Source organism: Sceloporus occidentalis, unplaced genomic scaffold (assembly GCF_023333645.1).
Source record: "Sceloporus occidentalis isolate IW3139 unplaced genomic scaffold, rSceOcc1.0.p SCAF_5, whole genome shotgun sequence".
Lineage (NCBI taxonomy): Eukaryota > Metazoa > Chordata > Lepidosauria > Squamata > Phrynosomatidae > Sceloporus > Sceloporus occidentalis.
In genome coordinates, this window is record NW_028316985.1 from 84,006,158 (window position 1) to 84,028,910 (window position 22,753).

At 38.6% G+C, this 22,753-nt stretch overlaps 1 protein-coding gene across 4 annotated transcripts in view; it reads left to right on the forward strand.

Annotated features, from left to right (window-relative positions):
• CCDC146 (coiled-coil domain containing 146) overlaps positions 1-22,753 on the forward strand; it is a 77,434-nt gene that overhangs the window by 37,850 nt on the left and 16,831 nt on the right. For all 4 annotated transcript variants that reach the window (XM_089524598.1, XM_089524601.1, XM_089524600.1 and 1 more), the window contains 11 exons: positions 1,557-1,639; positions 3,145-3,354; positions 5,474-5,531; positions 6,447-6,623; positions 6,996-7,069; positions 12,858-13,085; positions 15,524-15,710; positions 17,903-17,998; positions 19,455-19,625; positions 22,302-22,390; positions 22,492-22,656. In XM_089524598.1, the coding sequence (XP_089380724.1) occupies positions 1,557-1,639; positions 3,145-3,354; positions 5,474-5,531; positions 6,447-6,623; positions 6,996-7,069; positions 12,858-13,085; positions 15,524-15,710; positions 17,903-17,998; positions 19,455-19,625; positions 22,302-22,390; positions 22,492-22,656 (1,538 nt within the window). The remainder of the gene's footprint in view (positions 1-1,556; positions 1,640-3,144; positions 3,355-5,473; positions 5,532-6,446; positions 6,624-6,995; positions 7,070-12,857; positions 13,086-15,523; positions 15,711-17,902; positions 17,999-19,454; positions 19,626-22,301; positions 22,391-22,491; positions 22,657-22,753) is intronic.

Below are 22,753 nucleotides of genomic sequence, written 5' to 3' on the forward strand. Positions count from 1 at the left end.
TTCCTATTTGCAGCTAAGGGAAGTATAATGATTTGCACTGGAGAATAATCAGGGGAGATTCAGGTGTTCTCTCAGTCTCTTCCCCTTGTGCCATAACTATAGGCTGGATTGCCCCATGTGCAGATGCATCTCAAAGATTTCCTGAAAGAAGCTATACATATGTTATGTGTATTTTTACTCTAATGAGCAGCAACCTTTCTAAATATATTACTTCATTTGACAGATCCTTACAGCAAGCAGATTCAGTGGAACACCTACAAAAAACCGTCATGTATTTTAAAAGATATATATGTTTTCTGAACCGCACATGTAAAAACATATGCTAAGATTTATTAAATTCTGAGATTTTAAAATCAAAATACAAAACCCTCAAAACCCAAGGATAAATTCCAGAATACTGCTTATATTCTAACTTTCATTTAGAATTCTTCCTATTTACTGAAATGTCAAATACTGTTTTCCTTACCAATAGTTACTGCAGTTGTTTATAAAGGTACACACATCTACCTGTGTCCACTAGAGATGATCCTCCTCCTATGTACATATGTTCAAGATTGGCTTCCAGGCGCAGTACAAGGTGTTGGTTATTACCTTTAAAGCCCTACATGGCTCGGGCCCAAGTTACTTGCAGGAGCGCCTCTCCCTATACAATCTGCCCTGCACACTCAGAACATCTGGGAAGCATCTCTTGGAATATTATAATACTAGGCTAATGACAACTTCCCATAGGGTGTTCACTACTGCAGCTGCTAAACTCTGGAACAGCCTATAGGAGGAGATCCATCTTATTACCACCTTAGAGGCCTTTAAGAAGGCATTTAAGACGGATCTCTTCTGGTGGGTTTATCCACTGGACTCTATATAAAAAATCATGATAAAATGCTCCACTCCTGATTATGATTGTTGGTTACCTAATGACTTTGCAATTTTATAAAACTAATAGGAATGTTGGTATTCAGTATTAGTGTTTTATTTATCATATTTGTACTTGTACTGTATTATTTTACTGATGTAATCCCGGCTTGATTCATGGGAGAGTATTTATACGTTATTTATTAGACAAACTTAGGAAGCCTAGCATTGCTTCTTCTTTTTTACCAGCATAAGTACACAATGATAAGACAGATTGTTTTATGGGATGTGGGGTACGTTCTTGGTGATTTGTATCACAGTTCTAAACAGAGCATATGATACTTAATAAAAGCCTCAAAACTAAGGGAACAGGCTCTCTTGTTAGTCTTTATAATCACAATGGAAATGGTATACAACTTTTAATTTTGGATTTCTTAATGTTAAAATTTGATTCTCTGGTTAAAATATTACTTGTTATTTATAAAGAATGTATGAGTTCATGATATTCAGAAACATTGTTTATGATGAAAGGCAACATTTGCTCAACTTTGGAAATATTGAGGATTTTTCTTGGTATTCCCGTATCTCTGGAATCTTTATGTTGACAATTGTAAAATATGTCACCTTAGCCACGTGGTTCATCAGGGTATTGCCAAGTACAAAGCATAAATATGTTCACAATTGTGTTTCTTGTCATTTTGTAGCTGTTTTATGCTGGGGGTATACCTGGAACCAGAGTGGCTGAATTGAAAGCAAAGTATATCTTCCTGCATGAGACCCTAATAAGGTAGGTTTTGGCCCTTTATATGTAAAACGAATACTTGTTTCACGAGGCTGCTTAAAAGATGGAGATTAAATGTTTGTACTAAATTCATAGTTGTCAGCAAAATATATCTTTAAACTATATGTTCCAATTAAAATATGGGAGAACAACGTGGGGGGAAAATAAATTGATATAGATTAATGGTTGTTAATGAGAATGGAATATAAAGTATTTATACGTTATTTATTAGACAAACTTAGGAAGATAATATTTATATATCCCTATTTCTGAAACCATTCCGATTTCTTTATTGTGATATTTTATGCTTCTGGGAAAGGATAATTGCATTTAATGTACTATTAAACAGTTCTGAGTGATTATGAAATTCACATGGAAATGCAATCAGTATATTTACTTAACTTTTCCAGAATGTAAAAAACGATTTCACCAGAACACTAATTTTTGTCTTATTACTGGCACCAAGACTAAATAGTCCACCATACTAAAAGGCAGCAAGATAAGCAAACAAAGCTCTCCTGCAGCCATATTTAAATTTATTAAAATTTGAACATTCTCAGTATAAAAATGCTGTTTGTCTCACAAATTATATATACCAGGCAGACTACAAAGCAAACATTATTTGAACATTTGAGCTTTCTTTTTTTGTGTGTTCTTGGGAGCAAAAAGAAGTAAATATTCTTCTAAATATACAGTGGCTCCTCCGTTTTCACAGACTTGAAATCCATGTGCCTTGAAATTTCGCTGACTTCATATCCACATTCACCGGCAGCAAACGGCAGGGGATAAAATGGGGGGCGCACTGCCATTCAAGCCAATGGGGCTTGAATATCAGCAAGTTTCCGTTTTCGGGGGGGGGGGGGGTCCAGAATGGATCCGCAGTGAAAATGGAGGGGCGACTGTATAACTAAAAGTTCTATTTTCTTTTCTATTTCCTATCATCCCATATGCTTAATTTTAATTCTATGCCAAGGGTGGACAAACTGTGGCCCATAGGGCACACATGGCCTTGGAGAATTTTGTGTCCTCCCCCCAGCCCCCTGTTCCCTCACCCTCCAAAGGGCAGGAGGATCAATCAAAATTGGTCCTGAGCTGCTACTGGAGTAGACAACACAAGTGGAGCATTCCCACAAACCCTCCCAAAACAAATCGTGCAGATCGTGCAGAAGTGGGCAAATCAGGAAGTACTTTCTGGTTTCATTTCGGGTGGCTTCTTTGTTAATTAGTTGGGAGTGCCATCCATTCAGGGAGAGCATAAGATGAACGATTATTTGTGCCCTCTGCAATTGCCCACTCTTGTTTTGAGCTAATCAAGGAAGGAATCTATCATCTTTGCTTACGTCACTTATAATATATATGGTGTTACAAATATATTAAATTGTAATTATGATTTGTAATTAAATCTTTTACTGTTTTGGGTCCTCTGCACATGTGTGCATACATGCATTCATGCATCATGCATATTACTATATATCTGTGAGTGGTTTCTGACATGATTTTTTAAATTCCAGTTTGCAGGAATCAGAAATTAAACTATTACATGATGCTAAAGGTTTCACCGTTGAAATAGAAAAGCAGGAACAGGAACTAGAAAAAGCTGAGCAGTTTCCAGAGGGATCCACCTCAGAGGTGTCAAGACTGAGACAGCAGTACCTGAGATACTTTAATGAATATAAGGCCATTCAAGAGAGAGAATATGAAATTCAGTACAAAGTGAACAGGTAAATAATATTTGAGTTCATATCTAAATTCTACGCTACAGGAAGCATCTTCCCAGGCTGGAGTCTGAACCTTTGCCTTCCTGGGGGGAGCTGGAAAGTTTTAAGTGATCTTACAGCACCTTTGAGATTAACTCGGAGTTAGTCTCAAAGGTGCTACAGGATTACAAGATTAACTTGAAGTTAGTCTCAACGGTGCTACAAGATCACTTTGCATACAGATTAACATGGCTGTGTTTTAGAATATGTAGCTGAAGGGTAAATACTTAAGACACCATACCATGCTGTCCAGTGAGGAAACCACAGCAAAACATAACCAGGAGCTGCATGATCTGCTGTTTTATTATCTTTTAAGTAAAATAACTAAACAACTAAAGTAAAATAACAAAAGCTGGGAAGCAGAGAGGGAGCACACACAGACTCTACGTATTTCTCTTAAGTCTAGTTAGGGTGCATCTGCACTGTAGAAATAATGCAGTTTGACACCACTTTAACTGTCATTGTTATTGTTGTTGTTGTTGTTATTGTTGTTGTATTTACATATTTATAACTCCCTCTTTAAAAATGCTCTCAGAGTGGCTCCATTCTGCAGAATCCTGGAATTTGTAGTTTTTTAAGGCACCAGCGTTCTATGGCAGAGAAAGCAAAAAACCTTATAAAACTACAAATCCTAGGATCCCATAGGCTGGAGATACAACACTTAAAGTGGTGTCAGACTTCATTATTTCTACAGTGAAGATGCATCCCTAGTGGCTGTTTTCAGGTAGAGTAACACTTTAACAAGGAAATAGGGATGGGGTGGCAGATGGCAAAATGCCAATCTCCACCTTCACCAACTGACGTCTTGCTTAGTTTCATTGCCATAGATGTTAATCTTCCACAACACTGCCATTGTATTTGACAATTGAACAAACAGATGTCACCATCCGTACAGGATTTGGCCTCGTAGCCTCCAGTTGCTATCCCTTTTCTAAGGTTATTTTGCTGAATATGCCATATGATTACTTACAGGTGTGTTCATTCACAGTATATTCTGATTATAAATACAGGTATTGGAAATTGGTTAGTGACAACATTGCTTTTTAATTTTTAAATTAAAATTCAGAATGCTGAATTTTATTAATAGTGACCCTCATGGGCAGACATGTTGTCAGTCTTAGTGATGTCATCACTGTCTACTTCTTATGTTCATAGTATAATAATACTGAAGCTGTTTTTATGAGTTGATACCCTTAGTTACCTGTGTAACCATAGAAGCACACAGGAAACATTTATTGAAACGACAGAGGTCCATTCTCAAACTGAGAAATGTTAGGAGGGTAAGGCAGCTCAAAATTTGCAGTCCAGCTAGTAACTCACAACTGTAGTGACAAAATACCCTTGTTGAATCATGGAATATTTGAGGACTGTGAAGTCCCAAGAAGATAAGGGGATGAAGCAGACAGGCAGCTTGGAGTGGCCAGGGGCCACTCCAGCCCCAATCAGCCCTGGATCAGCATGGGACCACAGCAACCAGATAGCCCGCTCTGAAAGTGGGCTGCTACCACAGTCTCGAATGGGACTCTGACAGGAATGGCTTTTTACTGCTCCTTTTTGAGGCGGCTTTTCCCAGCTCCATGCACTCTCTATGCGGTTTCCAGCCGCTCTGGTGGCATGTGTCATTTGCACACCACACCCCCAAAGTGGCCAGAAGCCACTGTTTCCTGCCTATTTGTTTTGAGCCATACTGCATCTTTGTCGCCATTGCTGAGAACTGGACATCTCCCTTTAGTACATAGTGTTTCCCTTTTCAGTTTATAGAAAAAAAGAAAGGATTGCACCCAGGCATTGTCATAAGGAAGAAAGCAAAACTTTAATGACCTCGTATATTGAGAATGATGTCTCCTTCAGTCTACATAGTCCTGGCTTTTCTTTCATATCCTTGTGTTTTGTGCTTATAGCACCATGTGATAGAATGTGGGTTGCAGATCATTATGAGCATGGATATTTAATTTCTGCCTTTCCTTTTTTTAAAGGTGCCTATTAAAGTATCAAAAATTTGTTTGCCTCCAATTACATGATGATTAGTACCTTACTGACATTGTGAGACAAATTGACTATTATCCTAATTGTCTTCCTTTAGTTTACTTGAAGACAAGCAGCTCATTGAAAAGGAGTACCAAAGAATCCCCAAAGCTTCTGTAAGTAAAATGTTTACATGACCATAGACACCTAACTTGGAGACACTTGGGTGGTACAAGAAACAAGAAGAAACATTCTTGCACCATGTTGAAATCATGATTTGCACATGACTGCACTTTGCAGATTACAAATAGCAAGTAGCAGGTTAACTGGCTTCTTAAAATGGCATCACAATTGTTCTGAGCCTCTGGAGTCCCTTTCTATATCCCTCTTATCCTGCATGACGCATGAGTAACCTGCAGAATTTCAAATGCTTTTAAACACCAGGTTTGTTCATCCCTGATTTCCAATAGGGCTTGCCTCACCTTTAAGCAAAGTGAGTAAGCTCCCTCAGGCAGTAGGTATGAGAGGAGCAAAACTGAGATGCTGGGTTGGAGTCCCAAGTTTTATATATCACACATCCTGGCCTGTGTTTCATAAGCAACCTGATACTGTTAGTGGAGGAAGCTGTCTTGTGATCATTGTTGGTTTAACTGCTAGTCTGATCAGTTCTGAATATGTAATGGAAGGAGGCACTGTTTTTTACTCCCTCTCAGGCAACCAGATATCTCAGGTAAGGCCCTGATTATTGGTGATGATGTCTGGGACTGATGGAAGCTGGAGTCTAGAAAAGTTTGGAGGACTAGAGCTTGCATTGTCTTATGTTATATCAAATTAGAAACTCATCAGTGGAAACGTGCTAATACCATTCATTTTGTTCTTCTCCTTTTATTAATGTTCCTGGCAAGTGATTGCTTGAAACAAATATACATACTATGAGAATAGATTTTGTATTAAGGAGCCAACCAACCAGAAGTGCTGAAGTACAAATAACATGTATGTTTATGAAATAATCTTTATCATACTTTCCAGATGATCATGTAATCAGATACAGTTCATATTTTCATCTGTACAATAAATGGATTTTTTTAAAGGAGTATGAGAAGAAAATTAAGCTCCTGAAAGAAAGCTGTGAAGAGCTTCGTAAAGAAACCACACATAGGAGGCAAGAAATTAGAGCACTCAAAGAAGATCTGATAGTGAGGCAAAAACATCTCACAAAGGATCAGAAAGAACTTGAGGAAATTCTTCGGAAGCAAGAGGAAACAAAAGTAAAACAAGACTGAATACATAATTCTGTATAATTTTGTCTCCATGTACATTATGCTTGTTTAAAATACAATTTCCCTTATTTAAAAGATAGTTTTCCATAGTTTAATGGCCAGGTTTTTAATCTGTAAGTAGGGAACATAAAAATTATGTAGTGCCTTTAAGAATGATCCATTTGTGTTAGGATAGTTTTTCTGGAGTAGACTATTTATTCAGATGCACTAAAGGAGTACCATTAGTGTATGCTGTATATTCTTAATCTATATTCTCCTTGTACTTCATTCATTACATAGTGACACAACTTCAATGATAGATCTGTGACATTTCATAAAACTGAAATCCATGTAGACCAACAATTATATTTTTATTCTTAGGATGAGCTAGTCCGTCATCAAGCCATTCCTATTCAACTTGGAAAGGATATGGAGAAAATACAGCGGAGAACGCAGTACGTTTTTAGATGCATATGATGAGTATTCCTATTACAATACAGACTCAGTTAATAAGAACAACAACATTCTTAAAGCCAGCTTCCTTCTACTTGAATGCAGCAGCTGAATTTAAGCCAGTCAGACTTGTGTTCTACATTTTTGTGTGGGTTTGTCTGTTGGTGTGCTATCTCTACATGATTGGCATAATATCTTGACATATGATATTGGTTGCTTAAGGGATGGCTTTCCTGGTTTGTCTATTATAGTAGGCCTTAGAATTGGTCTATTACTACTAGGGAAACCAAGAGATTAGAGCCTCTGCTTACCACAGAAGTCTGTGTTTCTGTAGAAACAAAGCAGGTAAACATCTTCTATTCCATCACATTCATGATGTAAAATATTATGTGAATGCTTCTCTTAGACACTTATAATTGGGTGCTGGATTACTGCTTCCAAAGCATTTGGAAACACATTTTCTAGTTTATGTGTAGGGGTGCTGGTAGGCTTTCTCCAGTGCTGTTATTACATGTTCATCTGTTCTGCCAAATGATGGACAGATTCAAAATATTATTTAAAAGCTAAATAAAACCCTTTAAAATTCTTATATTTCTCCAGAAACATGATTAGCTTATTTTTTTGCTTCCTCTTGTTAGATATTTGACATTTGATGCCATTAAAATGTCAAGCATTTATTTTAAGGCATAAGGCAAGACTAGGGAGTATGTGATTCTGTGGCTTTTGTTGCCTGTAATTTCAGCCAGCTCTTGTCAGAATAACAATCTTGACGTATGATCATGTCATCCTAAAAGGTGGTGGTGGTGTAGTGTAATCCCCACTAGCACTGTCAATGTCTCCTTGCAATCATGGGGGAAATTACAGCTCAGAAGGAAGCCTGCAAGAGGAGGTTACCTTCAAAGGGTTTTATTTAGAAATATTCAAGGGTGCACGCAAACATACAAAACCATTGCATCCTTAAGAACCATACAAGCTTATCAGAAAGAAAGGTGTGGAAAGTTGAATAGAAAGGAATTGGGAATTAGAGGGCGATAATTACCAGTCCTGAAGAGGGGTCCAAGGAAAATGAAGAGTGGCTCAGACAGCATCTGAAGGCTACACAGAGACAGTGAGTGGGACCCTTTGTGCACAAATACAGTTAATGCTGCAGCAGATACTTATATCCTATTTCATACCCTCGAGGAGTACTCTATTTTACCATACGGTGTAGCAGATGGTTTGATGGTTTCCCCATGGAATTGACAAAAGTGGTCTGGAACAGCTGATGTCTTTAACTCTGGGGTGATAAAAATTTGGTTGAATTTGAGACAATCTCTGGATGGTTGGACAGGAAAGGTGAATAGGAGTACAACATGAGGTGGGATGGAAGGTATAGTCTCTGACTGCATTGTGATGGGGCTCCCTTTGTCTCCATTGTGAGAGGAAATGCAAAGAGCCTTTGTGGGGGTAATGGAGTGATCAGCAAACCCATTTAGCTTTTTTTTAGTCTCCCCCATGTCCTCAGTTCAGCATGACTCCATACATGTTTAAATTCTTAGTTTCCACAGGTCATTGTGATCTCACAAAATATACCCAACACTAGATATCAATTACAAAACCCCATATCCAGCAGGAGGGGTGTAAACTATGCTAACAATGGGAGTTGCAGTCCAACAACATCTGGAGGGCTGCACTTTTCCTTCCCTTACTATAAAAGCTAATAGTCAGATGATTTCAGCCAGAGCTTTTGAGGCATACAAAAATTCTTTATGGCCCCATCATGTATAGTCATCTAAACATATGTTGTCAACTCCTTCACTACATCTATAGCATGTGGGTCAGTGTTAAAATTTATGTGGTGCTGTAATGTAGCACAGCACACATTTAAAATCATGCCAAAAGAGCGACATCATTCTGCTATTAGGAATAATGCAACAGAGAAAACTGTTTAAGAGGAAGAATTACTGCATGATTAAATGGGTGTTCTCTCAGTAAAGGAAAGTAATTTGTAGAGATCTGATCCCACGTTCTGTTCAATATACTACATATTTAAGCAGACTGCTGCAGAAACAATACAACTTGACTGCTTTATTTAGAAAGATACAATTTGAGGATTATTTGAAGCATCAGACTGGCAGATCCATTGGAGGCAAAGTAGCCATCATTGAACAATATGTACATGTCCCCAAGGCTGTGCACCCAGCTTCATCTAGCTCTAATTATCAATTATTTCCCTCTGTCTTTGCACTACAAAATAACATTTCACACTTACTCATCTGCCAGAGACTGATTTGCTCCACCCCTGATTTTCTCATTCAGAAAACATGAAGAATTATTAAAAAGCAATTTCAACCACTTTGACCCACATAGAATGTGCAAAACACTCAAGTTACTGTACAACAGTGTATAGGATACAGCAGAATTATTCTGTTGATGTAACTGCTGCAGTCAGCAGAACTGGGAAGCAACCTTTTCCCTATCCTGTGCAGTCCCCATGTATCCTCAAAACTTGATGGAGGGATGGGAAACCCTGCATATCAGGTTTGGAGTGGCAAAGGCTTCATGAGATGGGGAAAAAGGTCCTGTCATACATGCTAGCAGATACTGACTTGCACTGTGGATTTAGGCCATTATTTTTACAGCTTTTGTCTCAAAATACTGATTTCACCAAGTTGAAATTTTAACCTCTTTGCAGTCCTTGCTGAAACTCTCAGTCATGTCAGTAACTGTAGATGCACACACACCTTTATTCCATCTCTCAAAGTTCTAATCAAATTATCAAGACTCCAGAAATGTTTACTGGTCATACTAAACATCTTGGGGGGAAAGAACTATGTCCTTTTATTTAATATTTAGACTATATTTATATTCTCTACCACCTCTCCATCCTACCTTATGTATTTTCCTGTTGTACAAATTATGAGTTACGAATAAAAATTTTACATCTTGGAATCAAGGGATTCTAGAATCAAGATGTAAAAGTTTTACATCTTAGAATCAAGGGAAAAGAACAGGGGCCTGGAACAGGGGCCAAATCAGCTTCTGGACACTTCTGGTGTTCAAACGACACATGCACCCAAATGGCCAGAAGCCTTTCTGATGCCATCCTCTGGTCCAAAAGACCAGAGCAAAAAAGGAGTGAATTAAATCAAATCCCTGGCTTGGAACCTGTGGTGGCAGCATGCTTTGAGAGTGGGCCGTGCAGTTGCTGCAGTCCTGGCCCAGTTCCAGCTGGAGCAGCCTCTGGTTGCTCCTTCTGGGCCATTTGTTCTGGGCCTAGGACTGCTAAAACTTTTTTTCTGGAATATGTTCTGCTTTATTTATTTGCAATTCTGCTTTATTTCTAAACTTATTAATGAAAAGGTATGTTATTACTGAGTAGTGACATGGAACTGTATGGTACTCGAGGAAAGCCTTCTAAGGTAGGAAATGAAGTCTGGTTCATTGATGGTTGCTTCTTTGATGTAATGGTTTTGAAACAAGGATTTGAGTTTAACCTTTAAATTAATTTTCACTGACTTTGTATAAGGGTTATTGTTGTTGACTCATGGCAATCCTGTGAAAGAGACATCTCCAAGACTCCCTATTCTCTGCCACTCTGTTCAGGTCCTGCAGGTTCAGGCCTATGGCCCCCCTGATTGAGTCTATCCACCTGGCATGCAGTCTTCCTCTCTTTCTACTGCCCTCTACCTTTCCCAGCATTATTGTATTTTCTAATGAGTCATGCTTTCTCATGCTGTGGCCAAAGTACGACAGCCTCAATTGCATCATCTTGCCTTCCAGGGAGAGTTCAGGCTTGATCTGTTCTAGGACCCATTTGTTTGTCTTTTTGGCCATCCATGTTATCCTCAGCACCCTTCTCTAGCACCACATCTCAAATGAGTTGATCTTCATTATGTCAGCTTTCTTCACTGTCCAGTTCTCACATCTGTACATGGTAGTGGGCAGTGCTATGTTAGCACACCCTGCATACCTCATGCTGTATATGAGGCCCCCATATTTTCATATTTCATATCTGGAGCCAGCATGTTCTTGACAGGTTGCGATTACCTTTAGGAACACTAGGCAAGGTTCCCAGGAGAAAAAGAACAAAAGTCCGTGGGTATGTGGATGATCCAGGTAATAATATCATAGAATCATAGAATTGTAGAGTTGGAAGAGACTACAAGGACCATCCAGTCCAACCCCCTGTCATGCAGGGAATCTCAATCAAAGCATCCCTGACAGATGGCCATCCAGCCTCTGTTTAAAGAACTCTAATGAAGGAGACTCCATTACATTCCGAGGGAGTTTGTTCCACTGTTGAACAGCCCTTACTGTCAGGAAGTTCCTCATAATGTTGAGGTGGAATCTCTTTTCCTGAAGCTTGCATCCATTGCTCCAGGTCCTGTTCTCTGGAGCTGCAGAAAACAAGCTTACTCCCTCCTCAATATGACATCCCTTCAAATATTTAAACAGGGCTATCATATCACCTCTTAACCTTCTTTTTTCCAGGCTAAACATTCATAATATAATCAAGGGTGAATGGATATACTCCATCCTTCTTTCAAGTCCTCTGTATTTCCTTTTGCACCAAGAGACAAATGAGTTATTGCTCTGAAATAGTAAGCCAGTTCTCTCTGCCTACCCCCTGCTGTGCTTCCTGCCAACCTCCCTGTCCAGTCACCCTGGGGTTGTCCTGAAGGCTAGGTGTATATCCTTGGTGACCTGTGCATACTGTTCAATGATGGCTACTTTGCCTTCAAAAGCAATTGTTGTTTTTGTCACCCTAACGTTAAAGGTTAAAGCACTAACCAGTCCTGAATCCCATTGTTAATTCCTGGGAATGATCCTCAAACCTTTGTTACCCCACAAGATAGCCCATCCCCAGAAGCTGGTTTTCAAGTTTAAAAAAACCTAGCCTCTGCGCACCCATTACATATACGGTTTTCCCAGGCTACACTCTGTATATGTTCTGTGTCACCCTCAGACCTCAGTCTGAGTTACTCCTGCTTTCTGTGGTCTGCCCTATGGACAGGCAAATATCGCCCTCTTTTAAAAAATATCCCTCAAACTCAGCTGTCCAGTTTCCATATTTCCTTTTCTGTTAGCTCTGAATGCTGTGTCTATGTGGATTGCTATTGTGTGTGTGTGATAGCACTCTGCATTTTTCTAAATAATTTGAAATTTTTAATGTGCCCAAACCTGGAATTTTCCTCAGTTATTACCTATATCGGGCCTGCATGAAATGTGGCCTGCCAAAGGATTTGAGGTGGCCCATGAGAATGTGGAACAACATCAAGGGTTCTCTGCTGCCCAGCTTTCTCCTGAGCAGAAGGCCTGAGAGAGGAGTAGGAGGACAGGAAAATGCATGCCCTGCAAGGTTCCTCCACCGCCCCCAATTTCTCCTGATGAGAAATTGGCAAACATTGACTTGCAAGGCTCCTCTTCAGCTCAGCTTTCTCCCAAGGAGAAGGATGGATGGAGAAGGAAGACAGGCAAACACTCGCCATACAAGGCTCCTCCAAGTCCCCCACCTTTCTTTGGGTAACTACCATGGGTTAGATGATTTTGCTTTTAGTTGTTAGTTGTATATCTTTACACTTTAAGATCCTGTCTAGTTCTTTCATAGTTTCCCTTCCCATTCCTAGTTTTCTGAATTCTTGACTACAGTCTCCAATCTGATCAGGGTTTGATCCAAGATATGGGAAATCTTTAACTATTTCAATTTCCTCATTATCTATGTTTAATTTATGTACAGAAGGTAATAATCACACCCAGGAAGCAAACAAATCCATTTTTACTCTTCTCACAATCTGCCATTGTCCACAGAGAGGCAGAAAAAAAGAAAGTGACACTGCAGGAAGAAGTGGAAGAAATCAATGAGGTCCTTAAAAAATTAGAGGCTAAAAATAATGAGGTAATCGAAGAAAAGGAAAACGTGATGAAAGAGGTGGATGGGAAAAAGGCTTTGCTGGAGAGCAAAGAGCGAGAATACTTCGCTCTTACAAAAATGCATGAAATGAACAAAGAGAATGAAGGAGTTGCCATAGCGGAAAGGTAAGTTTTCCATTTATACAACTTATTTATTTATATTACTAAAATATTTACATGCTTCTATTCTATGAGAAAGCTCAAACCAGCATAAAATATTAGCAATATATAAACAAATCATAATTGGAAACTAGATATAAAAATGTGTATGAGCGAATAAAATTAAATGCTGCTTTAAACCTTTCATTCTGGTATTCTGTACTCTGAGCCGGTGGAAGCGTCATGATGCTTTTCACAGTCAACCCACACAGAGCTTATTGCAATAACCCATGGAGTCTAGAAGTGATGTGGAAAAATAGCCACCCTACAATATTCAGTTATGGAGGAGAGATTATTCTTATTTATGCATGTAAATATCTCTGGCTTGCCTTTTCTAATACATTCAAAAACAAATATGAGAACCATACAATAAAACAAAACACCTAATAAGAACAATTGAAAATAGCATTACAAAAATGTCATAGACGTCTTTAGGAGTGATTTCCTCTACCACAACTATGAATTATAAAAAGTCCAGGCAATATAGTGGAGCCTTTTAAAGTCCCAACAACCTCCCTAAACAGAAATATCCTGGCACTGCAATGGTTCAGCAACTAGGAGGTGGAAATGTAGGTCCCCTGAGGCAGAGAAGTCCAGATTTGAAGTGAGATTGTGCAAAAGCCCTCTCCTTTTTACAAACATAGATTGAAAGAGCCAAACGGGGCTCTGTGACTGCTGTTAATGCTCATTAAGATAAGGGTGTGTTCATATGGAGAAATCTTCCAATTCTGAACAGGACTTTAAAAAGTATCATAGCCAGTACTTTGAATTATGTTGGAAAACACACAAGAAACCAAGACAGTTTATTGTCCAGCTTGTTGCTATAGATAACTATTTGTTTTCATATGGTTCCAGAGAAGCTTGGGGTTCTTCCAAAGGTTCTCAAGACATCGGTTTTTCAGATGAACAAAGTAGCCCAGTGAGTCAGAAGATAATAAATATGGATGAGATGAATCTATTGATTTATACATTGGGTTTGGACCCTGTTATTTTCAGACTTCCTTCAGGAAACACTTTTTTTCTTATACAAGCAGAGACCAGGCTGGTTGGGTCATTGTCTAATGTCCAGAGAACTGGGAATGTACTCCACAGTGCACTTGATGTAGTGGTGCAGTTACTAATCAGTACAGGGAAAAATGGACAGTGATGAGCAACTTGCCTTTCAAGTAATTTACCCGTATATACTCAACTATATTTTGACTTCATGTATAAGTCGAGGACAGATTTTGGGGCCAAAATTATGGCTTTTGATATGACCCGTGGATAAGTTGAGGGTAAAATTTAGGGGCATGTAACAAAGGATGTAAAAAATGAAGCAAAGGGAAACAGTGCCAAAGAACTTACAAAATTCAAGCAGACATCGCTGTTTGTGTCACACTAAAGGTTGGATGGATGAATAAAGGGAATCAGTGCTTCCAGGACAAATTAAGCTCTTGCCTTTCACCAGAGGCTGGTTACTTTTTTTTCTTTTTTGGTAAGATTTAGAGTATGGTACTTACATGGACCCATGGATAAATTGACTCACATTTTTGGGGTCAATTTTTTTTACTAAAATTTCTAGACTTATACATGAGTATGGCCTGTTACAGACAGCCAAAATAAAGCTGCTTTGAGTTACAGTGGAGGTATGGTGTTTCAATGATGCATGCGTCCTATGAGTCCAGATGCCACACCAAAGCCACGCTCCAGTCCTTAGGGCTGGAGCATGGCTTTGGTGCGACTTCTGGACTCTTAGGACGCATGCATCATTGAAACACCATACCTCCACTGTCTCGAAGCAGCTTTATTTTGGCTGTCTGTAACAGGCCTATATACAGTATTTGCCATGACTGATCTTATCACTGAAGAATCTCTGGTGAGTTCTCAACACAGCCAATAAAAATAAAACCATGTGACATGACTGGAAAACCATGACAATGGCCGCAGACATTTGTACCATATGAAGTGGTCTTGGTATCATAGGATTATTTTTGTTTTTGCAGCAACATGCAATTACTTTTGTAAAGTAGAAAATACTGTTCTTGAAATTACTTATTTATTTTTTGGATCTATATCCCGCTTTTGTCCAAAAATGGGATTCAAAATTATGGATAATCTTTCATTGTCATTACCATATTTGATGGTTGTCTGGCAGTGATTTTTACCTTGTGTTTCTGGCTGTCCCTTTCCCCACCCCTCTCCATCTCTCTCTATTATTTATTTCCCATGCTCTGATATCAAGATATGCTCACAAGGTTAAATACTATACGATAAAATAATGAAACAAATCTCATCATTTAAAAACAACAGAAATGAATTGATTGTATTTCTGTATAGCTAACCTTTCCCATGGACTTCTGTTCTGTCCTGCTCTGTATTGTCTTGCCTTTTAAAAAACCCTGATAGATTTTTGTACATGTTCTTAGGGGTCTTTTAGAAATGGGTTTCCGCAACTGTGCTACAACAAAGCAAAAACTGCACGATATTTTGAGTCGCATGCAAAGGGAGAAAGAACGAGACATGAGAAATTTGAAGAAGATGGAGATGCAGTTGAAAATAGCCCAGGAGAGTTTGTCCCAAGTTCAAGCACATTATGAGAGAATTCAGTTAGAGGTTTGTATAAATACATGTGTTTTTCTTAACTGTTGGTTACATTTTCCCATTTTTTCCAATACCACACTGAATGTTTTCCCAGCCCCTTACTATCTTTTTCTCTTTCCTCTAGCTTTCCTCACAACTTCTTAATGTAGCCTCATGCTTCAGAAAGGAAAGGCACCACAAATGTGAATGAGAGTTCAACAAAATTTAACTATATAAATAAAAAGAATAATGAAGAGGGGACAAAATGAGGGGGGAAGCAAGAGAACAGAGGAGTAGTGAGAGGAAAGCCCAATAACAAAAGTGTTTAGATTCCAAAAAATGTGGGTTTAATCATAACAAACAGCAGCAGCAGGAAAACTCTGGGCAACAAGCTAGGACAGGAATAAATGAGATTATGGAAACTGTATGTAAATGCTGAATTTCACATAGAGAGGAATAGGTTTCCTCTAGCTTAGTATGATCTGAGGAGAGAGGGACCAGGAACTTGGTGAGCTCTGAGGTAGTGTCCTTCACTTTTTGTTCTGAGACTACAGTTTTTCCGTGGAAGCTTATGGTTTGACATCATGTAGGCAGGAAGTGTATGAATAAGCATTTGCAGAACTGGCCGAAAGCCAGTTCTGTGAATGCCGAAAGCGACAGAAATACTTCCTTCTTATGTCATATGCCTTTAAACCAATTATAATGCTGAACATGGAAATCCCTTGTGAAACTGCTTACTGTGCAGTTCAGTCCTTCTCTTTAATGCATCATCTAGCTCAATAACTAGTTAATCCATCATCAAGCAACAATGCCAACATTTATTTTGTAGCCAAAGGACATTAAAAGTGGCAAAGGAATATCCGTAGTGGTGTGTGAACAAAGGAGTATGGAAACTGTTTTGATACTTTTTGCTTCTTGTTGAAAAATTTCTAAACACTTTCAAAGAGATCTTCATATTTTCTAGTTTGGGATCACAACAAGCAAAAAGGGAAAGTTATTTGAAAGTTTGGGTGCAGTGTCAACAGTATATGGATGACATGCAAACCTGACCTCTGTTTTCTAATTCCACAGAAGCTGTGGAACTCCTTAACAGATGTTTGGAGGCAGTTCAGATATGAATGGGAGTGGGCAAACTGAACCATAGTCTGGGCAGAAGTATTTAGGGTAAAGAAGACAGAAATATTTAGGGTAAAGAAATTTGCTACTCTGGATAGAAAATTTCAACTGGTATTGAATGCAGTTACACTGCTTCTCAAAGACTGAGTCAATAGTTTAATAATTCTATTGGACTCAACACTGACTATATAAATAACAGTCAGGAGTGCCTAGAACACTTTTAAACACTGATGTTAATCCTAAAACCATTTGGATCCAGATTTGTGAAGTCGAAGGCTTTCATGGCCGGCATCCATATGTGGCCATGTTCTAGAAGAGTTTATTCCTGATGTTTCACCAGCATCTGTGGCTAGCATCTTCAGAGAATGTTGACCTAGAAGAGAGTGGACTCTCTCTCTCTCTCTCTCTCTCTCTCTCTCTCTCTCTCTGTGAACCTGGGTAGGGAGGAATGATTCCCATGTTAATCTGTGTATTGTTCTGTTGTTGATGGCAGGGCATCAGGATAGGAGGATATGCAAAAGAGGATTAGTGTCTACTAACTGGCGATCATTGTCTGCTGGGAAAGCCCCTGTCCCTAGGTGGTTTCTCATTTGCATTTGCTGAGTGCTGATTTTGCTGTTTTGCAGGTCTAGTAGCCAAACTTTGGTCCAGTACACACAGGTGCTTTGTGGTGTGGCGGTGATTTTAGGGTTCGGGAGCACACAGCAACCTCATGCTCCCAAACCCTAATACGTATGAATGCTGGCAGTATGGCAGCCTCCCATCCATACGGGGGCCACCATGATGCTGCTGTACAGCAATGAGACGTCGCTGGCAGGCAGAGCTCAGGCTTTGGACTTTTTAGAAATTTCTACAATTTCTGCATGTTTGCTCTGCTTAGTTTTCATATTGTTCCTCATACCTTCTGTGCTTATTCTTATTCGTTGTACACTTCGCAGGAGCTTGTCCTTCTCCTTGTTTATGAAGTGGGAAATTGTACCAAATTGCTTGATTTTGATTTTTAAAATTCATCTGACATTTGAGAAATGCACTTTAAATTACTGCCCACATTAAAATGCTGTAATTCCTTTCTTTGCCATTGTTAACAGTTTTTAGTTTCCCTTTTGTAGGTCGATTCTATTCCTAAAGATGATAGATCACTATTAGAAAGGCGAAAGGAGCTCCAAAAAGAAGTGGAAATTGTTAAAAGAAATCTGGCCCAGGAGGTGAATGGTTACTTTTTTCTCTTGATATTTGTGTAATGTAGTTTTCATTCTGCAACATAAAAATAAAATTTGTCAAACATTTGTTTTAATACCACTCTCCAAAGCCAGCCCTTAATATACAGAGAAATGTAATACTGTAGATTAGTTTTTTTTAAAAATGAAATCTTGGGAAACTCAATGGTACATTTTTACACAACCTTTTAATATATTTATGAGTTTTACGAGTTTGTTTATTGTTAAAAAGCTATACATCATCACTCTGATTTGTTAATATATTATATTAATATATTACAAGTGATAGTTCATCCTTCAAATAGTTAAGCAGGTTGATTTGAGAGAAAGCAAGCATGTGATCATCAAGAGACTCCTATATATAGTCATGGTGGATGTGTGTGTGTGTGTGGGGTGTCAATGTAGCCTTCTGACCCTGGGAATTTGCTAATTTGCTAACTCCTGCTAGATTTGTTACCTGCTAAGGCCCACACCGATTTGTGGGTTCAACTCCCACAGCCTTCATGTTTTCTTCCTCCTTTCCTTCCACACTGCCACTCCATTTATCCTGTTCTCTGACTGTGCAAGGGGTGGCAAGAGTGTGAAGCTAGAGCAGCATCTTCTCCTTGCCTCATCTCACCCTCGGTCAGTTGCTATAAGAGACGAATGGGCAGAAGTGACAGTGGTAAGAATGGTGGGTTCTTTCCTGAGACCAATTTGCCTAATCTCCTCATCTTCCCAATGTATAGTGGAGGCCAGTCTAGTTATACATGTTGTACCAATTACAAAGTGAGATCCGGTAAAGTACTGAACACTGGTTAGATGTTGGACCAAGGGCTCAGGAGATCCAAATGTCAGGCCACATTCAGGACTATGACACAAGGCAGTAAACGGGAATTAAAGCAAGATATTCCTGTATTTGGCCAGTTCTTATCACATGGCATTGTGTCTATTCAGTTGCTGCTTTGCATTTCCTTTGTTTCTCTAGTTCACCTTTGGTTCAATGCAATTTTTGCAAGAAAAAAAGCTTGTGTAGTAAAGTCCCCCATCAATTAAAAAAGTGCAAATCCACAAGCCATTGGCTCAGTCTGCAGCAAGTTTCTGGGCTGGGGGAAGAGCTATATAGCCAATGGACACAAATGTGATGATGCATTGCTCATCAGGAAAAGAAGCCTACCAGTTCCTCACATTGGATAAAACATTCCTTTCTAATATACAAAAGCAACCCCAAGTTTTTATGCTTTCTTGTTATTTTAAAATATTTTCATACATTTCAGTGAAGCACAATTACATAAAAAGGGCTGTTCAAATGACATTCTCTAATCCGATAGGAACATAGTTCATATGCTGATAAAATGTGAAATTCAGCAATGTGCTGTACGTTTAGATGTTGTACTTACACACTATGGTTATTTTTATGAATGCACCCCTTTTCCTGGTATTTTGCCTGTTATTACCAATCTAGAAAACGTCAACAGATGCTGAAGGACAACTTCTTGAGCAGTGCATTGCTGAAGAAGACCAGCTTTTTAAGGCTCAGGAACATTACAGAGATGAAGTAGCCAACTTAATACGTATGACTCAATTCAAGGCTGATGAGAGGGAACAAAAATCAAAGGATTCTTTAAAGGCTCAGGTAAGAAAGGTCCAACAGATGACTAGTTTAGTACATTAGATATTGGCATGTTATTTAGCTGGACTTGCCAAGTGCCTATAGAGTTCACCCTTAGCCATGGTTTCTAGTTGAGTAATAGCTGGCCAAAAGGCAGTAAGGCTATTTTCAGATGCAAACCACTGGCAAGTCTGTTCTTAATTGTGATATAATTGTTCTTCTTCCTCTCCTGCACCCACATCCCATGGAATGTCACAACTATTAGGACTACATTGTGAAGTTGGGTAAGTGATTTTTCTTTCAGTCCCTTTCTCCACCAATTTTATTTAGTTATTTAGCCATCTTTCTCCTAAGTAGGAACCAAGGCCGCTCAGAAAAGATGCTTTTTAAAAAGTACAATTTTAAAAATACAATTAAAAACATCACATTAACATAACAAGTTAAAAATATAAAACCATTAAAAATGTACAAAATCAAAACACCTCAATAAGCAGGGTGAGTTACGTATTAAATTACATATTAAATGCTTAAAGTGAAAAGTTTTTGCTTGTCGGTGAAAGGAAAAATAAAAATACCTATATACTAGATTGTCTAGTACTAGAGCAGATAATATACAATTGTGATAATTATGAGAGTTATTCATGCAGCTTGCTTGCTTGATTTGTATTACATTTATATCCCACTTGTGTTCCAACAAGTTCAAGGTGTTGTACATATTTCTCCGCCCCTGTCCCCCATTTTATCTTCACAGCAACCTGGTGAAGTAGGTTAGGTTGAAAGTAACTGGACCATATAAAATTCATAGTTATGAAATGGTCAATACTGATGTTGCTAATGATCCTAGATTGTTCTATCTCTTGACAAGAATTGGAGTGGGAAATGATGCCAGAATAAGTTTTGACAACTGGTTGAGATGGTCGTAGTGTATTCCCATGAGAAATGGAGATGACAGCTTCATTTTGAACAACTGTTTTTGGATACAATTTCCCAGTTGTGTTCTGACTTAGATTATGTCATTGCTACAGGCCCAGTGAACACAACTTTGGTCCCCTGCTTATGCATTATGTATATTTTCATTGTGCATATTCCAAGGACTGAGATAGGATTTTTGGAAAGATGAGAACCACAACAAGTATGCTGGACATTTTGCACTTCTTGGCTTACAAAAACAGGGAATTGGCTGAATGGATAGCAGAGTAGTGAACACCTTTTTGTAATATAGCAGGGTTTCTGCCCTACTAATCTAAATTAGGAGATAGTGAGATTTTTGTCTCTTAGAATCCCACTGTACTGGATTATTTCTGGCCAATATTCCATCCTTGGGCAAGGTGCTGAACTATGTGGTTGTATTTCTGCTGCACAAGTTTCTGAATATCTAGATCTGTTTCAGTAAGGCCTTAGTCTCACACCTTGTAATAGATGAGAGATGGCTTTGGTCACCTTGATGGACAGTCTACATTGGGAACTGGAAAGGGGAAGTATGTCCCTGTTGGTTCTGCTGGACCCCTTGATGTTTTTCATTGCCATCAGCAGTGATAGCCCTCTGGACCGTCTCTCTGAGATGGGACTTGTAGGCATTTTTTCACAGTGGCTCCAGTGCTTCCTGGAGGGGTGAGTTTACAAGATGATTCTGGAGCACTTTTATTCGTGGCATTAGTCTGTGGGGTCCCTTAAAATGCTGTCTTGTCTCTCATGCTGTTACATACCCATGAAACCACTGAAATAAGTGTCTGGCACCTTGGGGGTTGGTGGTGTTAGTATGTTGTTGACACCTAGTTCTATCTTTCTTTTACATCTACCTCCAAGGCATCTCTGTGTAATACAGATAATATGGATAATGATTGATAGATGAGGCAGAACACAATGAAATACATACACAGCTGCTCCTAGTCAGTTAAAAGGCAAATCAGGAAATGAAGAGTCAATTTGTGCTGGTTAGGTTTCTCTCCTCCTGAACACTCAGATGTGTAGTTTGGATGTACTCCACTGTTCTGTGTTGAATTTGGATTCACAGCTGAGGGTAATGATCCCACTTCACCCATTTCTGGAGATACTGGATCTATTCAAGAAGATGTGTGACTTATTTAGATCCTATTGAAATTGCTGTAGGCACAAAGTTATAGGTTGTAACCCGGAAGGTCCATCACAACATGAGTGCAAACTGTGCCTTTTATATAACTCTGTCCAGGCTTTAAGATCTTTGATGGAGACCTTTTTCTTCACTCTGCTACCTTCAGGCTGTCTCTCTAAAAACTCATTGGTAGTTGTACATTAGTATCCATTATTTCGAAATGATAGTTTGCCTCCTCTGTTAATCTTAATTTGCCTACTTGGGTTAGTGTTTTTTTTTAAAGGCCAACACAATAGATGATTCAATTGATGTGTAATCTTACAGGTAGAATCAACTAAACAGTTTCATTTAAAACACTGATTCCCAAACTTTGGTCCTCCAGGTGTTTTGGACTTTAGTTCGCAGAATTCCTGACTGTTGGCCAAGGTGGCTGGGGCTTCTGAGAGTTGAAGTCCAAAACACAGTTTGGAAATCATTGATTTAAAATATTTTTTACCACAGTATTCCTTGGTTTACGCCATCGTATCTGCATTTTTAAAAACGGACATTCTTATGAGTAAACTTTATTTGCTTTTTGGTTCTGCAATTCATACAACTTCCAGAAATGTTTACTACTGTTTCTACTGCAGGTACGGCTCAATAACATTATTACAGAAATAAAAACAAAAGACTTTGAAATAAGGGAACATAAGAAGAAGCAAAGAGAAATTCAGAGACAGTAAGGACATTTTGACAGTGTATTTGATTAATTTATTTGGTAGTTGGAAACAATGTTTTAAAACTATTGAACACTTTTCCTAAAATGTTCTTGGTTTACAGGATGAAAGAATTTGCTAAAATGTATGATATTGTAAGACATGAGAGAAACAAACTGGTAAACCTTGTGCATTGTGCTCGCCAAAAAACAAATGAAATTAAAGAGAGGGTGAAAATGCTAGATAATGAAATGGAAATCTTAAGACACAATGTCGTAATTAAAGAAAGGTGAGTATCTTAACTAATTTTTTTTATGAAGAACTTATTCCTCCTTTTGTTTGAGAACTAAGGCTGGAATCTTCTCAATGTATTATGCCAGCTATTA